Source organism: Heliconius melpomene, chromosome 17, assembly GCF_056956725.1.
Source record: "Heliconius melpomene rosina isolate 202511_hmr_F chromosome 17, ASM5695672v1, whole genome shotgun sequence".
In the NCBI taxonomy this organism is placed as follows: Eukaryota; Metazoa; Arthropoda; class Insecta; order Lepidoptera; family Nymphalidae; genus Heliconius; species Heliconius melpomene.
The window spans coordinates 12,876,758-12,901,596 of NC_140405.1; the positions used below are offsets into that span (position 1 = coordinate 12,876,758).

General features: G+C 34.6%; 1 protein-coding gene and 1 pseudogene across 1 annotated transcript; one reads left to right on the forward strand and one right to left on the reverse strand.

Annotated features, from left to right (window-relative positions):
• The first annotated feature begins 5,615 nt into the window (after positions 1 to 5,615).
• On the forward strand, positions 5,616 to 9,070 carry LOC146530377 (uncharacterized). Its single transcript, XM_085200937.1, has 2 exons — positions 5,616 to 5,843; positions 6,497 to 9,070. The coding sequence occupies exon 2, from the start codon at positions 6,505 to 6,507 to the stop codon at positions 8,974 to 8,976; it is 2,472 nt and encodes an 823-aa protein (XP_085057063.1). The 5' UTR covers positions 5,616 to 5,843; positions 6,497 to 6,504; the 3' UTR covers positions 8,977 to 9,070.
• A 4,516-nt stretch (positions 9,071 to 13,586) lies between these two features.
• LOC146530378 (uncharacterized) lies at positions 13,587 to 14,392 on the reverse strand (annotated as a pseudogene).
• Positions 14,393 to 24,839: the final 10,447 nt, after the last annotated feature.

Below are 24,839 nucleotides of genomic sequence, written 5' to 3' on the forward strand. Positions count from 1 at the left end.
AATACTAAAAATATATCAGTCGGGGTGTTACAGTGAGCAAAGTAGTCTTCTATTACTCCAGTATCTAGAACGTATTCCGGTAAAATTGTATCTAGGTCCTTCTTTTTCCATTTACGGTTTGGTTCAGGTAATCGCTGATTAGTTCTGTGTGAGGACGTATTTGCAGACGGTAGATCAGTCTGAACACTAGATCCAGGTATTGGTGATGGTGGTACCTGATTTACAGGGCACTCCAGTTCAACTTGTTTTGAAGGCGATGATGGCGGATCTTCGGCTAAAGTATTTTCTAGAGCTCTTTCAAAAATCTCATCGAAGCCTATTGGTGAGGGTAGTTGATATTTTCCACTTCATCATCGGACACACCTGCATCAGACTCTTCGTTACAGTCCGGAATCTCTTCTAATAGCAGGGCTTCAATTAGAGCAGTATTCTTATCAATATCCATCTCAATGGCTAAAACAATAAAAAAATAGCTCAGAAAAAATAATAAAAAGAAAAAACAATAATGTTTGATAAACCAAAATACCTACTTCATCGAGTATGTGTATTATCAAAGTTCATGATTTTTTAGACTCAAATCACCTGACGGTACTTTTAAGTCCTCATCAGTTTTTATCAAATATTCTTATAAAATAAAGTGATAATATGTTATACCAGCTTTTATAAATGTACTCCGTGATATAAACAACGTAATTAGTAAAAAAAATAGTACTTACCTATGATATTCTATTTATAAACATTTTACAATTACACCGCACAGTAAAGTGAAAAAATGTCCGACCAGTTGTAACTCGCTGTTCAAATTTCTCGACAATGTCGCGCGGTAATACAAATAACGCGCTGTGATTGGCTTACGGAAACGGTACTCTAAAGGAACGTCAATTGTTGTTAACATAAAGTTATTTCGTACTTAAGTTATTAGACGAAAAATGTGGAGGTAGTTCTAAGTACCGTAAGGAGGGAAAGGGTTAAGATGTCTTTGAACTGTTGACCAAGTACATTGAAGTGTGTTTGCTAATTCCTGGATACTCAGTTTGGGATTCGTTTCCACCAATGTTTTTAAAGCGTCATTATCAAAATTTACTGGGCGTCCACTTCGATCGCCATTAGACAAGTCTAAATCACCAGTAGAAAATTTTCTATACCACCGTTGACACTTATTAACCTTCAATACGTCTCCATATACATCACAATTTTTTTTTGTTGCGACCGTTGCACTAACACCTGATCGAAAATGAAATAGTATGCAATGACGTAAATGTTCTTCAGTTGGTTGATCGTCCGACATTTTACAACAGGGTAATAAAAACTTTTAAATTAACTTTAGTCTCTAAATTCAAGGTCACAGATTTTATATTGCGCAATACAACACGTCTGCATGCGTTAACGCTCTGTGCTATACTGAAGCAAATATCCCTTAGTAAAAATAATTGATTACTTATGGGTACCCCCTATTATTATTTATTAATTTTGATTTACTATTATTTAATAAGTTTATTTGCTTAGCCGGAAATTTTAATTTAAGAAGTTTATTAGTTTTTTTAATAAATTTATTTAATTTAATATATTTCTTAAATTTATTTTTTGATGAAAACTTAATATTTTGCTCAACACGTGAGTCATCCTTTGTTAAATCAATCAAAACTGGTTTTAACCAGGAACTCAAATGTGGGTTACATCCGTTCATTTTTTCTTTATTTTTTTTTATGATAATGGTAATTTCCTCCTCACTGTCCTCACGTTCCTGAAGAAGCTGCTTACAGAGGTCTTGGGAAGATTTAAGTTCTTGTAAAGCTTGCTTCAGTTTGCCTTCTAGGTGCTTTGCAGAGGCTTTGCGGGTCATGATTTGCTTATCCATTATTAATATGCTGAAAAATAGAAAGCAATAGGCTACGAGGAAATAAAGAAGAGGAAATTTATTTTTATATATATAAGAACTAAAAAGAAAATAAATAAAATACTTTTAAAAAAATAGTTAGAAAAAAAGAAAATTAAGTAATAAAAATAGTAAATATTAACAATGCGAGCAATTATTAGCCAACTTTAGAAATTATTGATAAATTATATTGCTGGTAGGTAGGCAAATAATAAATTAATACAGTAAAATTTTGATGCCAATTTACATGTTAATTATAATTTAATATTATTTAAAATTGTTATAAACTTATAGTAGTTTGTATATAATTGAGTACTGTATAGTTTTTTGTATTGGTGTATTTGTCTGAGGCAAACATGTATGTCTACAGCTAAGCTTCCAACTTGTCAAGCAAAGTGAGACAATAACGGTACCAAAATGTGAGAAGGGATTTAGCTCACTATAAATATGAGTTTTGAGATATGTGTGGGAATATAAAAAATTAAGAAACAAATACTTCTCTACTCTCCCTCTCCCGAAATTTTGAAAATCATTCCGTTAGCACACTGACTGACGATAGCTCACGGCGGTTACACAGTTTAACGTTCGTATTCTTCTTCGTTTTTAAAACAAAACGATTTTTTGCATTGCAAACATTCAGCATCCACTCGTTTTACTCTTTTTGCAGCAATTTCCCAGTTTGTACCTTCTTTTCGCAACTCTCCGTAGCATCCACGGCATCATTTTCGTACAATTTTATTGAAATTTTAGACAGAAAGTGTTCGAGTTCTTATCGAGCTAGTATCAGAGCAGAGCAGTCTTGGACTATTAGTAAATGTATTTGTACTTGCATCGGATGCATTATTCTATTGCAAAAATTCCCTAATAATTTCTTGCTGCGTCTGTAGTACGGTTTTGCGTAATTTTCTATTAGCAGTTGAATGTAGTTTCCGATATAAAAGTGTAGCGTTAGTTACAGATGCACAAATCAAAACATCTATGGAGTCACCCACATCACTCACCTCCAGAGACCGTGTCTAAGGGCGAAAAAAATCGGTAAATTTAACCTGTCGTCCAGATCTGGTCATTTTCAAATTTGGAGAAGAAGCTGTAATAGGATTTTTTGAATTACATACATTTGAGGATTCCTCTTTCAGTATATAAGCTGGTTTAAGGAGGTCCACTGATACAGTGACGTTTTTTCCTTTTACGTTAATTATAAAATACTTATCTTTTCTTAAAATTACTTCGTGCGGCCTCTTCGGAACCTCTAAGAGCGTCTTCCCTATGAAACAAGTGAGAACACGTTTTGAGGTTTTTAACCCTTAAATGCATGAATTAATGAATTTTATTTAAAAAATAGGGTTATAATATTTGAAATGAGTGGAAACCGGGAAAAATATAAAAAAAATTATAAGTCATATCTTATTGGGTTTTTATTGAAAAATATTTATGATTCATTTTTGGTACACTATGCAAAATAGACATAAAAATTCTTTAGTTGGTATGAAAGAGATTGAAGCAGTCGTTTCCTTTCTTGGAACAAAGAAATACAGGGTGAGTCATATTGAACTTTCCGATTTCAATAAGGTGTGTATTAAAAACAAAGCGACATGCAGTAAAAATTATTTTATTGTTTGAAAGCACATAACATGCAGTTTTAATTTAGTTGGTTTTAAAAATGATATCCTGTAAATGTCTACCTCCATTGACCACACACTGCTGAAGCCTTTCCCGGAAGTTGTCCATTACTCGTCGAGTCATATTCAGCGGAATAGCATTGATTTCTTCCGTGATTGCAGCCTTCAGTTCATCGATGGTTCGGGGACGATGCGTGTACACCTTTTCCTTCAGGTAACCCCAGAGAAAGAAATCGCAGGGGTTAAATCAGGTGATCTCGGCGGCCACCCAACGTCACCTCGCAAAGAAATGAGATGACCGGGAAACATTTGTCGCAGGATTTCCATTGAACGCCTGGATGTATGGGCTGTAGCACCATCTTGTTGGAACCAGATGTTATCGTTGTCATGATTCTGCGTTAATTCCTCCAATTTCGGTTTCAGAAAAGTTTCAAGCATGTCGCAATACCGAGCAGAGGTAACTGTGACGACTTGACCATCTTCTTCAAAAAAATAGGGACCCCACACACCAAACTCTGCAATAGCGCACCACACTGTCACTCGAGGGCTGTGAAGTGGTCGTTCGTGTAGGTTTCGTGGGTTATTCTCAGCCCAGTATCGAAAATTCTGTTTGTTGACAGTTCCGGCGAGGTGAAAATGTGCCTCATCACTGAAGATCAAAACAGCAGTGCGGGGGATCATTGCTCACACTAAAACTGCATGTCATGGCGCGTCTAATGACACCATCCCCACCCTTCTACTCCTTCCCTTCTTCGTGCAACGTCCTTGCAAAACCGGAAAGTTCAATATGACTCACCCTGTACATTGCATTTTGTGCATTTTATAAAACTTTCAGTTTTTACTTGGTTGTGACCAAGATTATCACGACGAACGTCAACAGTCGGTAAAACTTTTTTTCTTTTTGCTTGAGATCCTGCGGCATCGATAACGATACTACTGTTACTTGGACGTCCTCTAGTGGGATGACTCACGGCACCATAAGTACATAGTACATCAGCAAGCTCTGTCCTAAACTCTGCCAGATTCATGAATTTTCTCGGTTCCAATCCCTTTTTGATCTCAACCGATTTGTATAGAACACAAGAGTTTATTATTGCGACTTCTAGAAGATGGTAGAATATTCTCATATACCACTTTCTGGTTTTTACTTTTATTCTGTATCTGCCCAAAAATTAATCCATGACATCAACGCCCCCCATATGGGCGTTGTGCTCCTTGACGATTTTTGGGCAGTCTATAGAGATCTTTTTCTTTTCGACTTTGTCATACCGTTCTATACTCTCGACTGGTTCAGCGCCTACATAAGTGGAGAGCAGTACCACCTGCTTATTATCTTTCCAGCTAACAGACGCAATATCTACTCCATCGACATTATTATTATCATTGAAGTGAAGAACACGTCTTATTTTTTCAAATTTATTGACAGGCATCGCTTTTATTATCGCCTCAAACCCATGTTTGTTAGCCCAATAACTACGTACACTATCATAATGGTAAACGCTCATGTAAATCAATATTCCTAAATACTTCCTCAATTCTCCTAGTGTAATAACTTCGGGCCGATCAGGTTTAGTTTGTACAGCGTATCTGTTTGTCTCGCTTACTATATGAACTAAAAACTCTTCAGTGAAAAAGTATGAAAAATACTGAAACGGTGTCTGAAGATTCATCACACATTCAGGATAATCTTATGAGCTACGAAATGTAGTTAGATTTTCATTATATGGGTCATAATCAGAAAAAGTGACCATTTTGTGTCTTTTCTTGTCCCGCTACTTTGAATGCGTTTTAAAAATACAATTTTAAAGATAGCTTAAATATTTTGCCATTTAAGATAAATTTACTTATTAACTTAAAGATTTTTGTAATATTTTAAGTGTATTATGGCTAATAATAGTATTTTTTGTTAGTTGAAAAAAACTTTTCAAAATGCTTCCATACAATTTTTCGTGTCCCATTCACCACTTTACTTTTTAAAACTTGATTTGTTACGAATGTTTATGGTTTTATTTGATTTCAGATATGTTTATATTACTTTACTTTATGCATAATATTGAATAGAACTACTTTTATTGATACATTATTTAACAAATAATATATATTAATTAAGTAAATTTGTCCCAAAATATTGTCTTTTTGTTACTCAGGGCTAGTAACGTACAATTAAATTATGAACGCAATTATTTTGAATGTTATTTAATATTATTTTTTATTGTGGCAACATTATTGTAAAAGTTAATGCTATCGTAGCTACAACCAGTAGTGTTCTCGCAGCAGTCGAGAGGTTCAAACGTTTTTGAGTGAATGAGTGAAATTACATCTCAGGGTTATAAACGGCTTTTATTTTGGTAAGTATTCTATAATTTCGTTTTCTTGTTTATGTTATTTGCTTCTTTTTACAAAATCTCAAAAAAGAACTTCAATGCTTGCACATGCAACACGTGGCTTATGAGCAAATATTTAAAAAGGTTAGAATTTCTCAGACTTCATTTTCAATTTCGTTATATTTCGTTACGTAACGAAACTGAGAAAATATGAAGCCTAGTTCACAATTACGCTACCAATGTTTTATTATATATATATATATAATATAAATTGTACCGAACCGGTGCTTGTATATGGAAGATATGTATATAAGAAAAAAAATTGCTTGCATATGAAAACAAAAATTAGTGGCTTTTCATAACGTAAACTAACCAAAAGTTTTTAAAGTTTTTTGCCTGTTTGCTTGTTTGTCTATGTGTTTGTGCACGCTAATCTCAGAAACGGCTTAACCAATTTAGATAAAAGCATTATTTTATTCTTCCTGAAATTAGTTGTGATTTTGTGATTACTATTTTCTTCTATGGAAATAGTAAATTAATAAATATGTAGTTAAAGCGGGTGAAGCTTTTATTTAAAAACAAATACCTTCTGTACTAGCGTTGTTAAAGATCTAAACAATAAACATGAAATGTTATTAAATGCCTAATATAATTGATAAATATTATTTTATTTTTAGTAAGCGTCATGGCTCCTATGTCAAATGCTGAAAGACAAAAAAAATATAGAGAACGTCTTAAACAGACCAATCCTATTAAATATGAAGATATGCGGAATAAACACTTACAAAGAATTAAACTTAAAAAAATAAAAATTAATGAACAAAACCAACTTCAACAAGAAAAAACAAGAGCAAAATGGAGAGAATATTCTGATCGATATTATAAAAAAAAGAAGAATAATAAAATTTTAAATGAATCTAGAACTACAAATACTTCAATGGTTTCAAAGGAATGTGTAAAAAGTTGGAAACTTAAAATAATTAATTTTCAAAATAAGCTCCGACAGTGCGAAGATAAATTAAAAAAAACATTAACAAAACAGGAAACAATGAGAAAGCAAATTTATCGCCTAAAACAAATAATTTTCAATGAGAGAAATAAATCAAGACATGTAACAATTGACAGAGACCAATCGATACCTTCTGAATTTAATATTCTTTCGGAGTCTATTAGTTCGATATATAAGCAGTCTTCACCGACAGAAAAAACAGTGATTAAAAAAATTGTAAATAGTCCTATAACTAAGAAGTATCGTATGGTCACAAAATTGAGGCATACTATTGGTATAAAAAGCAGAATTCGTATAAAAAAAAAAATTTCTACACAAAGGAAATCCCTTATTCAACAGATACATAATTTTTATTTGAGAGATGATATTAGCCGAGCTACAGCTGGCAAGAAAGAATGCAAAACTAAAGAAAAAACTAAAATGCAAATACGATTCTTGACAGACACTATATTGAATCTATATAGGACTTATAAAAAAGAAGGAGGCAAAGCGTCGTATTCTACCCTGGTCAGATACCGTCCATTTTACGTCCTGAGTCCAAAGTTACATAATAGAGAAACGTGTGCTTGTATACGACACGCTAACATAGGTTTTAAAATAACGAAACTTTACAAGCTCGGAATCCTAAAAACAAATAAAATTGAAGATATTTTGAAAGATATTGCTTGTAATCTAAGTTGCAAAGAGTGCATGTATGGAAATTGCCATGTGTGTGCCATGAAAAAAGTTGAAATTAAAAAAAATCCTGATGACAAAACCGTCTGTTGGCTGCAGTGGTGTATGAAAACTGTGCCTTACAAAAAAATTAATGAAGAAGGTGAAGAGGTGGAGACTTTTTCTAAAAGATTTTCAAAAGAAGTAATCTCTGATCAGTTTGGTTCCTTATTACAAAAATTTCAACAAGAGGTTACATTATTTAAGAAGCATTATTTCAATATGATGCACCAGCACAAATTATTTCGAGAGTGTGTTGACAATATTAAAAAGAATGAAATTGTAATTGTTGTTGATTTTTCTGAAAACTATCAATGTAAGTATAATTTAGAGATACAGAGTATGCACTATGCCTCCTCACGGACACAAATAACATTGCACACTGGTGTAGCATATGTAAAAAATGAAGATGCCGCTGGATTTTGTTCTATTTCCCCTAATAACGAGCATACCCCGCACTCTATTTGGGCTCATCTGTTACCTGTTTTGAATTCAATTAAGTATCAACACCCTGAGATAGATACCTTACATGTGCATTCTGACGGCCCAACCACACAATACCGGCAAAAGAAGAATTTTGCCCTCTTTGATGTGATTACTAAACAGTTGGGATATAAATATGCTACATGGTCCTATTTCGAAGCAGCTCATGGAAAAAATGCAGCAGACGGTATAGGTGGAGTTTTAAAACGTACATTAGATCGACATGTTGCTTATGGAAAAGATATTTCTAATGCTGTGGAAGCTTTTATGCTATTAAAAGAAGAAACCAATATAAGTCTTTATTATGTATCAGATAAAGATATTAAAGTTATAAAGGAAACTTATGCTGTATTCGATTTATACCCTTTAATTGGAACCATGTCTTTACATCAAATCATCACTACCAATAAGCCTGGTGTAATAAAATATAGACATGTAAGTTGTTTTTGTGGTGATGAGCGGGGAAACTGTTCTTGTTTTAACATAAAACTCCACACCCTCTACAAAGAGGTAACACCAAACATAACTACGAGTACACCAAGGATATCTAAAACAGTAAAAGATACTGATAGAAAAAAAAATACAAAAGAGGAAGGAAACCAAGCTCATAATATTTCAAAAAGGCCAAAATATAGTGAGAGGAAAAGCAATAAGAAATATAAGCAAGGGTCACCAGGAAAAGAGAATAAATCACCACACAAAAGGAATACAGAAAGTGACAATAGTCTCTATGTAAATGAAAAAAATAACTCCGTATCATCTGATATTAAGAAAACTCAAAAAGTTACTATTTTATCGGATATTAAATTACATCCAGACAATCAACGATATTATGATTTTAGTTCACCAGGACCTTCTTCATTTCATATTATTGATCCTACTCATGATATATGTTTATTTAACAACAATAGTAATTCCAGTGATAATGACTCAAATCTTGATATATTTTAAAGTGGATTTAATTTTATCATTAACTTTGTGATCTCTAACTAGAAATATAAGTTTATTATGTTACGAACTAGCATTATTATATTGTTAATATTGACAGTTTGTTATGTTTTCTTCTTACATTTATAATCTGTTAATTCAACGATTGAATCTTTAAAATTTTAATTTGTGTCTCATTAAATAATAAAAAAAAATAGTTTTATTCGTATATCCTTACTTTGTTGTGCATAATGCCTTATGACATCAGTTTCGTAACAAACATTATCAGTATTGTTACATATCAGTTACGTTACGAATTCGAAAATGTCCACTTTTCTGATTATGACCCATATATCATTGGCTGTCTTTTCCATATCAGTCTCTGAATATCTAAGATTCGCATGGGTATAATACAACTATTTACTAGTAGAGCATCGTCTACAATCAAAGGTGGATCGGGTAGAACTTCGTCGTTTTGAGTATTATTATTGCCCGCAGCGCCGTCATCATCACTTTCCAAAACATCTAACAAATCTTGTTGGGTAGGATAAAAACCGAAATCATCGCCATCTGATTGAAAATCATCTTCAGAAATAGTACCATCTTCCAACTGCCACAGCCAAAATTCAATTTCGACGTCTCTCCAATTATTTTCAGACATATCTATAACAAACAAACCAAAAAAGGAAGCATAGTACTAAATACATGTCGTAATTATACCATTAGTGCATGTTGTCCCATTTTTGCATCAACACAAAATAAGCCCTCCATACACATGATAGTTACGAAATATGGACAAAAGTACTAGCAAATTAATAAATAAGAGCCTTACCTTTAGAAAATATTTTTTGTTTAACGAATACGCCAAAATATTTCTAAAAGTACGTAAATGAATCCGCTATCATAAATGCGCGCCAATTGGTTAAACGTCAGAAAGATACAAATATTGAAAACAAATGTCATTATTTAAGTTAATTTTTAAAAAGTCAATGGACAAAGGAATCACTGCCATTCAGCCAAATGTATCGATATCAAAACTGTTGTCGGATATCCGCGCCAAAAATTTTTGATTCATTTTTGGGACTCTATGCATTTAAGGGTTAAAGACAAATATATTTTTCTTAGAATGGTTTGATGTTGCAATAGGTTTTAAACGTTGGGCAAAGTATCCCAAGCGTGAAGAAAAATTTGTAAAATCCGTTCAGTTGTTTTTAGAGCTGTAATTATAAAATTCTCCTGCAAAAGGCACGCAAAGGTTCTCTATATAATAATCGAGTTGAAGAAGTTTCTATATCTTCTTTAAGAGCATTCCTAATACCTAATAAAATGAAAGGTAATGTTTCAGTCCAACTCTTGTCACCGTGACACATTATTAAGGTTTTCAATTGACGATGGAATATCTCTACTAACCCATTACATTGTGGATGGTAAGCTGTAGTCTTTCGGTGTTTAAAACCTATGTACTTAGCTAGAATTTGGAATAAAGAAGAATCAAATTGTCTACCTCGATCAGTAGTTATAAGAGTAGGACAACCAAAACGAGCAATCCATACATTCAAAAATGCTTTAGCAACTGTCTCCGCCCTAATATCAGCTATGGGAACAACCTCAGGCCATCGTGTGAAGCGGTCAACAGCTGTTAAACAATATTTATACCCTGACGAAGGTGTGTATATCTTCTTCTACCGTCTTCGGTATATCTTCTTCTACAACTGGAATCTGATTGTAGGCTTTAACTAAGTCAATAGTCGAAAAGGTTGTACAGCCAGCATGCGAAAAATCATGAATATGACGAATTGGATACTTTGCGGGTAAGCTCAGCGATTTGTTTTGTCATAGTATCCACTCTATATAGTATCCACTAACTCTTATCTAATGTCCTACTTGTGGAAGCAACATGAGGTACTGAGGATGCGATGTCATCAATACGGTCTGCCAGGTCCGCCAGAGCATCTAGGGCCAATACAGACTGTGATGCTATAATAGGCTGCATCGATCTAGGAAGACGACTCGACCAGATGGTTTTCAAGAACTGTTGTGTGAAATGTTATACCATGTCCTGCTGGACTGCGTAAATGTCTCAAAAATTGTGAGGGCTTTCTGTTACCAAGCTCCTCATGCATTAAAAGTTGCTTGACTTTGTTCTCCTTCGACACGGATAGTCTCTTAATCAATTCGCTTTTTAGTTTATTATATTTATCCGTTTCAGCTGGTGCGGTTATAATGTCCTCAACTTCCGCGGCGTATTGGTTATCGAGCTGGCCGATGACGTAGTAAAATTTCGTCGTGTCATCACTTATTCTTGCAATTGAGAACTGACCCATTTGGGCGAACCAGGTTGCTGGCTTCTCCGGCCAAAACGGTGGGATACGAACGCCGACTCTAAATATGTCCGTCGACACGTGGTCCACCTTAGGGGTTCAACGCCGTACACGTTGATGTGACGTGGTAGATTTTTGCGAATCACTTTCCCTACTCATTTTATCCTTTCACCCTTACACTATTCACCGTCGAGGTCACCAATTTATGGAATCACCCACACATCTATAGCGATCTTTTTGTACCATGCAAACGACTGACTTTCTTTTAGGGTCATAATAACTTGCAAGCTGGTCAGATACATCTATGCCTTTTTTTCGCTCATTGTAATAGAGCACGGCTTCTGGCTTCATCATTGGCCTATATCCTGAAGACATATGCATATCGGCATCATGGCATGTAGAAATCATAGCTACGTCGCGTTTATCTCGCCATTTCATGACTGTTACATTGTCCTTCTGACTAGCAATTACTTCACTTTTCTTAGGTCCCATTTTTTTCAATCTTATTGCCCATGGAAGTTCTTTTTTATTTACCCGTAGAGTGCCGCATAAGTCTGTCTTACGCTGCTGTTAATATTTTGCCAATCCTACGGTATTGTAATAGTTGTCACACACAATTATCCGTCCGGCATCTAGAAGACCGTCACATAATTGAACTATGACACTCCCAGGCTTATCCAAATGACGATACATTCATTCTTACTAACAGTAAGCTCTTCCAGTTATTGATAACAAGGTCCAAAAGTGGTTTTATTTTGTATAGACGTTCGTTTTGATCCCTCGGAGCTTCATTATCAACAAAGTGCCAGCAACTTAATATTGACGAGAACCGATTATATGACATGTTGTGAAATATTGGATGGTAGTAAATCGTATCTAGTTTCCAATGCGATTCAAATGTTGGAAATTTCACAATACCCATCAACATGTAAAAGGCAATAAATTTCAACATTTCCACCGATGCATGCAGCTATGAAGTGACATGTTGACATTCTGTTTTAGTTGAGAAGCGTACAAATTTGTGTGAGTGACCATAAGATCTAACACTTCATTGGTCAATATACGTCGATAAATGGATACAACGGATTGTTCGCTTTGGACATGAAGTATTGGGCATAAGGTTGATGTGACAGTGGTAGGATTTCCTGGCTCCAGCCATTTTCTCTATCTATATCATTTATTTCCTGCGGAGTAAGCCGCATAATCTCACCAGCAGTCCGCCTTCTGCTCATTTCTGGCCTAGGTGAATTTATGACGATATCCGATGAATTAGCCGATGAATTGGCTGGAGAATCTCTACCACGGTCACCGGTTATAATGTTTGAACAGAAATTCTCACCTGGATCAAAATCAGGATCATCAACATCGTCATCAGCAAAAATACTCGGTTCTTGATCCGAACTATCAGAATCAGGCTCGCCTTGTATATCGCTGTTTTCACTGTTTGAATCCATTTCATTTTCACTCAATCCAAAGTCACTGTCTTTCAGTAAACATTGCAATTCCTCCGTTAATAATTCGCGTAACATTTTCAACAAAAATATCACATGCGTTATAACCAGATTATCAATGAAATCTTATTTTATAGTTTGAAAATATCGTAAATTTAGTTATATAATAATAATAAAATATTCACAATAAATAAATACTAATGAAAACCAAAAAAATACAGAAAAAGTCCCATGAACCACATGTGTTTCATGAACGTGCAGGAGCATAAACGACCCTCTACGCTCATGGACCATATGTGTTTCAGGTAGAAATACCCTACATCTGTTTTTTTTTTAATTATTATTATTACTAAAGGTATCCTATGACAACAAAAAAACAAATTATTCAAAAATCCCTGTTGGACTTGTCGGTCAATTTTGCATTTTTGTATTGGGACAGGGAACGTGTTAAATGATGTGAAGCTAGGAGCAGTGCCGTGGACTTGTAACCACATTTGTAGGCTTCAGGGTACCCTTAACGTTATAACAACACAGCCTTTCACTGCTCCAGCCCAGTATAATTACCAATAGGACTTAACCACATTTGTAATTACAATAATAATTGATTAACTTAATATTATATTAATGATAAATCTATTGACATTTATAATTAAGATAGCCGAGGATATATAATACATTTATAATAATACTATAAGTCAAATATATTCGTAATTCTATCGTTTTCTATCACCAGCCATCATAGACAGATGTTCCAAACGCCAAATCATAGACAAGTGTCGAATATCAATTATAAAATATTATTTATTGTAATAATCACATATGTATTTTTTATTATTTAATTACCATTTACTCTATAAGGCTATTACGTGCTTACCCATTTCTGATAATTCACTATTCATATTACTATAATAATTACCAGTTTTTGTTCCTGCTTTAAACATTAGTAGTGCATTTGGAACAAAACCAGACTCTGAACCGGCATGTACTATGACAACTCGTTGCCCTTTCGAAATATGAAAAATATTTCACGCCATTCGGTGTGCCGTCATCCCAAGCCATCGAAGACGTATGTGATGAATCTACATATGATTCTTCTGTGTAAATAACTGGTCTACCTCCTTGTCTGTATTTGCTAATTTTTAAAAATATTCTATTCCCTTGAGTCTAATGTTTTACTTTTGAACTAATATTTTTATATTGTTTTCCGTTTTTTTCCATAGAAAACCGAGCTGCCGTAAAATTTTTCTCAAGCTTTCTTTTGGACCCTTAAAATGTATTTCTGTCTTAAGTTTATTTAAGAGAAGCTGCAAAGTTGGTAATTGCGTGGTTCCGCCAAATGGAAGTTGTGTACACATCATTTAATGTAACTAGCATCAAAGTTGTCAATCTCAGTAATGGTTTTCGCCTTTCTTCTTTTTTTACCAGTCGTCCGAAAAATTGGAGCCATACTTGAGCACGGATTACTGGGATCGTTTGACTCCGCTATGATTTTTCTAACGGTATTCACAGACACACAAGTTGCGGCTGATGTCCTCTTTTGTACTTGCTTCAGTTCACACTGAAGACCGAAGCGGGCCGCCCCTTCTCTCTAACGAACGAATTTGACAATTTATAATTTTCAATATTTACTATATTACATTTCGAGATCCAGTGCTCTGTTATACACATTATATGAATATTGAATTTTTTTAGAAATAATTCTAGTTCTAGTTCTTTCCCTCCTAGGCCTTGCATATTCTGATGTACAATGTTAAATTTAAATGACCTAGGCGTTGTCTTATTGTCTAGTTTAAATTGGAACTTACATCATTATACTTTATAGAAGTATTATTAGTACATTTTATTTCTTTCGTTATACCATGTACAACGGGATTTTGTATATTATATGCTACTAAAGTAGCAATTTGTTTCTTAAAATATAAAGGTAGATACAATGTAACTTCTGTTAACTTACAGCTATTATAAATAAATTTATTTAAATCTAAATAAAATAATGCATCGCTATGACGTTCTGTCGTATTATGTAATGTCAAGTTCAGGTTATATATGTTACCGGACAAACTAGTTTGGACCAGGATGTTCTAGTTTTTCCTGACCACACTAGGATAAACTAGTTTGGCCTTATTGATTACAGGCTGAACTGGTTTGGCCTAATAGCGTTAGGATAAACTAGTTCAGCCTGGTAGAACTGTTAGGCCGAATTAGTTTGGCCGGGTAGCGTACGGATAAACTAGTTTTGCCGGGTTGTTTAAGGGTAATGAATTATTCACATTTCGATATTCTGAGGAACATAACTAAACGTGTTTATTGATTACTTATTGTTACATGACAAACTGGAATGGCATTTAGAATTGCAGAGTACATTTTTCTTTTTGCAAAGGCACCTATTTGATTTGCAGCTTGTTGTACAAGAATATTTTAGAAATCCTTGACCGCTACCAATGGAATGTTTTGTTGCTGCGGTTCTTAAAGAAATCTCACTCTCCATATTCACGTCATTTTCAGTGAAGAATCTTTGGGCACTCACGTCAAACTGGGTTCTGAAAAAAGTCCGCAAATTGTATTCTTGATAAACAATTAAGTAACCTTGAACTTTTAACATTTGTAATTTACTGTTAATTTATATTTAGGCTGGTTTAAATGAAAAGTCGTTGAATTAACCGTTAGTTAACGTTAACATAATTAACTAAACATATGCCTACCTGCAATAGAGTGTTTGAAGAATTCCATGTTTCGTTCCAATTTTGTACAGCCCCTCATCAGTGATATCAATAACAACTCCAATGATATTCCTTAGGTCAACTTTAGACTTGTACACATCGGGAATGGGTATCATGACGTTATCTCCAATAAACGTAGAATATCAAATACTACAGTATAATATCAATATACGTAGAAGCATCAGAAGGGGCCTCAGCGGTCTTGGTTGTCACTATTCATTTGTGGGCGTTGCAGCAACAGAGATGTTTAAATAAAAGTCACACTTATATTCTACAATGTCTTATTACTCGTTTACATAAGAGTTCTACAATAAATCTCACAAGTTTCACAAAATTACAATAGATTAGGAGCCAATAGGTTAGTTGGCGAACATCTCGCGCCATCGCTGTCAACCAATGACATCCGCTATTCCTTGTGGCTACACCTACTACCCTATTCGGGGTTACCCGCTCCATTTTAAATATTCTTCTAATATAATCCATTACATAAATCAATTAAAATCGAAATGTAATAATTGCGAAATTATAATTAAAACTAATACATAGCAGCGCGCCTTCATATATATTTATTTTATTTTTCTGTGAAGGAAGAAGAATATGGAAAAGAGCATATAATAAATTTACATTTAGTTTTACTATGTAAGTCAAGCAAGTTTTCTATACTCTTTATATTATCTTGTTTCCTCACTGACAAATTATGACCATGTAATAGTACAACAGTACTATGCTTATTTAAATTCATGGAGATAATTTTCTTAATATTAAAGTGGTAACTGGCTCCAGGCGAACATGCATTAAATACATTTGAAAAATGGTGACTAAGTAGGGACCCAAAGCCTTGACCTAATTTATCAGATATAACAAAAACATTATTTGATGAGGAGCGGGAGGAATTGACAATATGTAAATTATTTTTCTTATTTTTATTGAGAATATTTTTATTGTTTAAATTATACATGGCCGAGTCACCCACAGCCTCAGAATTGTTTATCTTTTGCGAGGGAATTGATTCAGTGGAACCTACAACTGAACAACCACATCTATGTTTATTTGTTAGTGATTCAAATCTTTCCATGTTGTAATTGCAAAGGTCAACCAAATCGCCTGCAGCTAAAATATGTTCTTTAATTTGATTTTGTGAGGATTCATATTTCTCACTTAGTGCACTGAGGGAGCTATTTAAGTTGTTTATTTCATCATGCAGCTGGAATGTGTCTCGGTCATACATGATCCTGCTTCGAATCAATCTATTATTATAAGATTTAAGTTTATTTATTAATTTCCTATTATTTAATAAGTTTATTTGCCTAGCCGGAAATTTTAATTTAAGAAGTTTATTAGTTTTTTCAATATTTTTTTTAACTTAATATATTTCTTAAATTTATTTTTTGATGAAAACTTTTTATTTTGCTCAACATGTGAATCATCCTTTGTTAAATCGATCAAAACTGGATTTAAGCAGGAACTCAATTGTGGGTTACATCCCACCAGCTCATCATATAAACATGAGGTATTTTCTAAACCTTTTTTTGCCTCATGACTTTTAAATTTAAGAATTGAGTCATTGGCCTCCCCTAATTGAATTTCCAGCTCTGTAATTCTGTCCAGAGCCCTCTCATCTTCACTTCTGCACTGGTCAAATATACTCAAGATACTATGTAGTTGATCTCGTTGTGCCACTACTTCTAAATTTTTTGTATTGCATTCAGCGAGTTCATCTTTCAATTCTTTTTTTTTTTTATGATAATGGCAATTTCCTCCTTACTGTCCGTCCTCACGTTCCTGAAGAAGCTGCTTACAGAGGTCTTCGGAAGATTTTAGTTCTTGTAAGGTTTTGCCTTTTAGGTCCTTCGCAGAGGCTTTGCGGGTCATGATTTGCTTATCCATTATTAATATGCTGAAAAATAGAAAGCAATAGGCTACGAGGAAATAAAGAAGAGGAAATTTATTTTTATATATATATAAGAAGTAAAAAGAAAATAAATAAATTGAAATAAATAAAATATTTTTAAAAAAATAGTTAGAAAAAAAGAAAATTAAGTAATAAAAATAGTAAATATTAACAATGGGACCAATTATTAGCCAACTTTAGAAATTATTGATAAATTATATTACTGGTAGGTAGGCAAATAATAAAATAAATTAATACAGTAAAATTTTGATGCCAATTTACATTTTAATTATAATTTAATATTATTTAAAATTGATATAAACTTATAGTAGTGTGTATATACTTTTTATTTTTATTTATTATTATTTTATTTACAAAACCAATACAAATTACATTAGGACAATTATATTTTAATTTTTTCACCAAGAAAATCGCTTGAATGTCCTGACATTTGCACCTTGGATATCTTACTAGGATTCCCTGTGCGGAGATATCCAAGGATTGCTGTGCGGATCTATTATTGGATTTTAGTTATAACAAGTGCTTATAAGTTATATAAAATTAATATAAATTTTAAATGCAATAGGTATGATATAATATATATTAAAATAAAGTAAATATTAGTAAGTAGTAAAATAATACTGCAAAAATATATGTACATATTATTATATTTATTAATATGCTAAAGATATTAAAATATATCACCTTTTATTTTGTTTATTTTTTTTTGTTACTCTGTCACCTTCATAATATCTTCTATTTCATCATAGTCTAGCGTGTGTAACCATTCGTTTATTGTTTTCTTTGTTTTATAATAATTAAGTTTATGAAGGTTTAGCTTTTTATTGATTTTATTTGCAACGTACGGGCCTAAGAATGAAGAAAATCTTTTCTTAGTTAACGGTACTATGCCTAATGGGTTAATCCGTTTTTGGCTAGTTTTATTATTAGTAAGTTTCTTGTTTGATTTCCATTGATTTAGTAAAAATTGGAGCAGGAAAATTTTGCGAACCGAATGCACTCTACTATAATTATATAACTCGGTCGTAGGAAATCGGTAATTTTTAAAATGGATAATTTTTAAAATCATACGTTGAGCCTTTTCCACCATAAGTACTACTGTCTTTGATGCACGACCCCAAGAGGTAATACAATATCTAATTAACGATTCACAAAGAGCTTTATATATTATAGTTATAAAGTCAAAAGAACCCAAGTGTCGCGGGTCTTAAAAATCCGTGCTAACGCTCTAATTCGAGATGCTAAGACACTTGCGTAAGCATCCCACCTTAGATGCTGATGGACAATCACACCAAGATATTTAATTTGATATACTTTTTCAATTGTTTTACACTCACAACCATTATAATTGGGTAGATTAAAGTTTTGATATGAGTGCGATTGGATTTGGAAAGATGAGGTTGGTTGGGAGGATAATTTGGTGCTAAATGTAATGTATCTTGTTTTATTTAGGTTAAGCGTTAGTAAATTATTATCAAGCCAATTCATAATCCTACACAGACCGCGTTCTGTAATATCTTTAACACTCTCCCAACCGTCACCTTCAAATAAGAGCATGGTGTCATCTGCGTAAGTTATTATTTTACAATTTTGGATTTGCAAAGAACAAAGGTCATTTATGTATATACTAAAAAGAGATGGACCCAGTTTACTCCCCTGTGGAATACCGAAACGGAGACGTCTCTCACAGCTACTCTCAGAGCCTATTTTTACACGTTGTGATCTGTTACTAAGGTAGTCAGCAAATAATTTATGGCAGACACCTCTCATTCCCAGCTTGAATAGCTTGGCTAGAAGGATGGGAACATAGACAGTATCAAATGCCTTAGCCAAGTCGAGAAACAGTCCAATACACTTTTTACGATTGTCTAAGGCACCCACACACTATCAATTAGGTCGTTTAAAGCGTTTTCGGTAGACCTATTTGATCTGAAACCGTATTGATTTGACGAAAGCAGTTTGTTACCTTCCAAATAACTTTTTAAACGATCGTTAAGAATATGTCTGCAGCTAAGCTTCCAACTTGTCAAACAAAGTGAGACAATAACGGTACCAAAATGTGAGAAGGGACGTAGCTCACTATAAATATGAGTTTTGTGTAGTAAGATATGTGTGGGAATATAAGAAATTAAAAAACAAATACTCCTCTACTCTCCCTCTCCCGAAATTTTATAAATCATTTCGTTAGCACACTGACAGACGATAGCTCACGGCGGTTACACAGTTTAACGTTCGTATTCTTCTTCATTTTTAAAACAAAACTATTTTTTATATATATATATTCAGAATCCACTCGTTTTACTCTTTTTGCAACAATTTCCCAGTTTGTACCTTCTTTTCGCAACTACTGAGTCATGGTGAATAGGAATCTGGTGAAACCCTGATGCCATATCCAGAGATGAGAAATAATGAGCACCACTGAGCTGATCCATTTGTTCCTCAATACGAGGGAGGGGACAGTGTTCGGGTCGTGTATAGGAGTTAAGCTCCCGGTAATCAACACACATCCTCTCGGTGTTATCCTTTTTTTTTACCAAAAGAATTGGACTCGCGAACGGGGATGAGCTTTCATGAATTACACCCGCATCGAGAAGCTCTTGAACTTTTTCTCTAACTATTTGCTTTTCAATTGGTGCTAGTCTATATAGGCGTCGTTGAACGGTTTTATGTGGGTCTACTAAATCAATTTCTAACTCTCCTGTGTTCACGCGTTTACGGGGAATACCATCGACGAAACTGTTAGCATATTTGTTCAATAGTCTAATAAGGGCATCTCTATTATCAGCTGTCAAATCCATGTCTATCCGAGTAAAGTCTAGATGGGTAGCAATCGACTCGCAAACATTAACTGTTCCTCAAAACAAAAAATCACTCACAACGTTTTCTAAAATGTCCCTACCTATTATAACAGGGTCCGTAGAGTCCCGGTTGAGCCCTTGTAGCGAACGCACACGACCACTTCTCCCTAGACCTCAAAAACAAGTAAACTTGAACGGAAAAATTCATATCTCGAGTTTTACTGGTGCTAGAAAAGTGAAAGTGATACCAAAAGTTGCGCGAAAGTTCACCCTTTCAGACAGTATTAGTAAAGTGAATTTTGGTTAAGCGCGAGTGACAAAAAATATCAAAAAACTTTTAAATTTTAGTGAAAAAGGACATTTTTTAGTATTAAAAATTAAATTAAAAATAGTTATTGTTGGTTGGTAACACAGGGTTAGCTAGGGAAGTATCCCACTAAAATACGTGTTTTCTGTGAAAATCCGAGTGTGGGACGCGAAGTGAGCGGGGTTTTCCCAGGAAAACTCCCGAAATAATAATAGTGGTATTAAATAAAAGTGCGTGCGGCGCCGTTTTTTGAGCGGAACCTTTGCCTTTTTTATTTCTCCCCTTGGTGTGTCTAGTGACCCCCCACGACTCAAAATTTTCAGCGACAACCTGCAATTTTTTTTATATAAATAAATAGTTTAGCTTATATAGAACATTTGTGTAAATTTTCAGATTTTTAAGCCCAAGTTTTTGTTTCCCAATATACTTCCCTGTGGCATTCCACAGGGAAGTATATTGGGACTTAACTTAAGGAAACTTAACTTAAGGAAACTTTGGAAAAATTGTGTCTTTTGCTGATGACACCGTTTTGCTGGTAAAAGGAGAAATCTGGGAACAAGCCTTTTATAATGCTCAGGCACTTAAGGGATCGGCGTCATCTTGCTCAAACTAGTTATTCCCGGAATTAAATGGCCACAATTAAAAGATCTGTTCTTAGTTAGATTTGATACTGTTGGGAAAATTATAGCGATTACTCAATGGTGGTCCAAGGGAAGACGAGTGTTTATCTACGTATGTCGGGCGCAGCTTATTACACTTTTCAGAAATATTTAGAGGATAAACATGTATGAAAATAATGTCTATTGAATGTCATGCAGGATAGCTGTCAGCTAAGATTATTACCAAATTAATGATGTTATAAATGATAGCACGCCTTGGGAATGAAATGCTCGCTCCAGTCTGTTTCAAAGAAAAAGAGGATACCCGATTGGTGGGAAGACTACTCCGACTATGGAAGTGAAAAAGCCACTAATAGAATCATCACAGCGATGCTATGACAAGCAGGGTCACGTACCCAGTGATAGTTGTGGCAATAGTGTCTAAGGAAGTTGGTGTGCATATGAAGGTGATTACTCCAACTTGCTTCACGTGTGGTGAATGCGGCCACATCGCAATGCGCTGCATTAGTATGGATTCCAAGGCAAGCGATGAACTGGGTGAACGATGGGTGAATGTTTGCTCCATTCAAATAGCTATGGAACAGTTCTTAGATGAATCTGGTGAGAAGTTTTCATTTTCTTTCGGCTCTGTTGCCGAATGCTCTTTGATAAAGTCAACTCTGTCAAGATAGATAATAATAAGTCATGGCAAGATGCAGCTATTATGAGTAGGATAACCAGGGCAACTCCTTTAGAATTGTTAATAGTAAAGGTTTCTATGCCTCTAAACTTAATGTAATTAGCCACGGATGAATTTGATTCGAATCTTATTATCGAGCAATCGACACGAGCAAATGAAGCTAATGCTTCTTCTGAAAAGGTTTAGTTTGATAAACGTAAAGCAAAGTTAAAGAATTAAGTAGGGTATTATGTGCTGTAACCAAACCAAGCTTGACCCAAAATTTTAAAGACTCTTAAAAGAGCCCGTAAGCCCGTAGTAATTGACTTTCAATTCTAGTAGCACGTAGTAGTGCTGGAGATTGCAAGCAACAAAAATCAGAATGTGCCGATGACGGCCATGTTAAATAGTTACATACCCTTTTACCCTGTAGTAGCCTGTGTGGCTAAGACAAACAAACAAAGCTAAGACAAACAAAACAAACAAAAAAAAAACCAAAAAAAAAAATACTAGACTTTGTGGCAACGACTAGACTTTGGGGCAACGACTAGCCTTTGGGGCAACGACTAGCCTTTGTGGCAACGTCTAGCCCTTGTGGCAACGACTAGCCTGTGTGGCGACGAGTGGCCTGTGTGGCGACGAGTGGCCTGTGTGGCGACGAGTAGCCTGTGTGGCGACGAGTAGCCTGTGTGGCGACGAGTAGCCTGTGTGGCAGCAGCTGGCCTGTGTGGCAGCAGCTGGCCTGTGTGGCAATGACTAGCCTGTGTGGCAAGTACTAGCCTGTGTGGCAATGGCTGGCCTGTGTGGCAAAAACTAGCCTGTGTGGCAATGACTGGCCTGTGTGGCAATGACTGGCCTATGTGGTAATTACTAACCGTTGTGGCAATGACTTTAATGTGTGACTGTTAGCCTATGTGATATTGACTAACGGATGTGACATTTGTAAGATTGTTATGTGTGCCTTATACGAAACATTTCGTAGTATTTGTAATATATTTATAAAATTGTAATCACTATGAGTTCACTGTTACATCCACTAAGGGGAGATATTGTGTGGTCAGGAAGACCGAACGGGACGTATTACAAAGCACCATGTTTATTGTTGACAGATTGAACCTATGCACACGAGGACGTGTGACGATGCAGGACGGCCGTGACGGCGCGCTGCTATGTATTAGTTTTAGTTATAATTTCGCAATTATTACATTTCGATTTTAATTGATTTATGTAATGGATTATATTAGAAGAATATTTAAAATGGAGCGGGTAACCCCGAATAGCGTAGTAGGTGTAGCCACGAATAATAGCAGACGTCATTGGTTGACAGCTATGGCGTGAGATGTTCACCAATTAACCTATTGGCTCCTAATCTATTGTAATTTTGTTAATCTTGTGAGATTTATTGTAAAACTGTTATGTAAACGAGTAATAAGACATTGTAGAATATAAGTGTGACTTTTATTTAAACATCTCTGTTGCTACAACGCCCACAAATGAATAGTGAGAGCCAAGACCGCTATGAGGCCCCTTCTGATGCTTCTACATATATATATAGAAGCAATAATCTAATGATTATAGTTATCTAGTATTAAAAATATAAGTAACAAGTAACATGTACAGTAAATAATAATAGTAAGTTAAAATATAAGCAAGTAGAAATAAGAACTATAAAAACCTGTCGTTTAAAAACCACTCTTGTCAAATAAAGAAAACAAAAAACAGAAAATGGCTCTGGTTACGCCAGAAGATCAGTGTGTCTTTATTAAAAAAAAAAAGAAGGCCCGTAAGGCATGAATCTACTACATGAAATGTTAAGAGTTTTATAAAATTTCCAAGATAAACTTCACTCGAAATCTGTGGTGTACATTTTATTTCATCACCGCCAATGCCCGCAAGATATACGAGATCATTGCGCACAGTACCCGGGAACTTACTAGAATAGCTCTCTTTTATCAATGAGCAAGACGATCCGCTACCAAACAAAAATAAGACTGACTCACCCGATGACGTCCTCAAGGTACCCCTCGACAGCCGTTGTTCGCAGACATTGACCTCTTTCTTTGCAGTAAATCCACCACTTCTTCCCTTCTCTTTACAAATTGTAGTAGCCTTGTGTCGATCATGTATGATCGGGTCATAGTATTGCAATCTCGAGAAGCGTGTGGCTGATTCTATCACTAAGATCGCAATGACCCGTTCATATGAACGATGGCGGCCATCTTACACGACAACCAATCATGAACGATGAACGAATTCAAGCATTCGGTCATTTGAACGAATTCAAGCATTCGATCATTTGAACGAATTGGAACATTTCTGTCATTTGAACGAATCCAAGCATTTCGATCATTTGAACGAATTGGAACATTTCGATCATTTGAACGAATTGGAACATTTCTGTCATTTGAACGAATTCAAGCGTTTCGATCATTTGAACGAGATTCAATATTAGATCGATGATTGGCCGCTGTGGCTTCTCAATTTCGGTTGTTCGCGTTGTAATAGGGCGCCAGGAGAGTTTTTATTCCATATTTAACGGAATACGGAACTCTGCTAAAACCAGCCATGACTATTCCAGGGCTTTATTGAGCTGCTGGATTATTGAAAATCCACTGAGCATAAAGGGCGCTTCGATAGGCTACGACAACACAAACATATTAATTAATTAATTAACTTTTTAAAATATTTATATAACTTCTAAAATTGCATAATCAGTATGAGTAAAACTTACCCCTATCGCATTGATTCAAATAAAATACTAGAAATTAATATCAAAAATAAAAATAAAAATCAATATGTTTAAAGGCAGATTTGAACTCGGGTCGCGACTACGAAATCCGCAACGATGGCCGCTGCGCTGTCAGACTTTATAGACACCTGTTTAAATTTCCTATCTTATAATAATTCCTATTGAGTCATACGAGTGCGACAGAGATGAATGTCAATGTCAATGAGATGATGAAAACTGGAATAAACTATATCTTAATATTATAATTAGAGTCTATTTTTGCTGCACGTTTCAAAGTTAGTATATCTTACTTCTCAACTTATGCTTTTTTTAGTAATAGGTATAAATTATTATATAATTATTTTCAAATAT

What these genes read in the sequence shown, in the direction of transcription:
- LOC146530377 (XM_085200937.1), top strand. Translation starts at nt 6,505, where the DNA reads ATGGCTCCTATGTCAAATGCTGAAAGACAAAAAAAATATAGAGAACGT.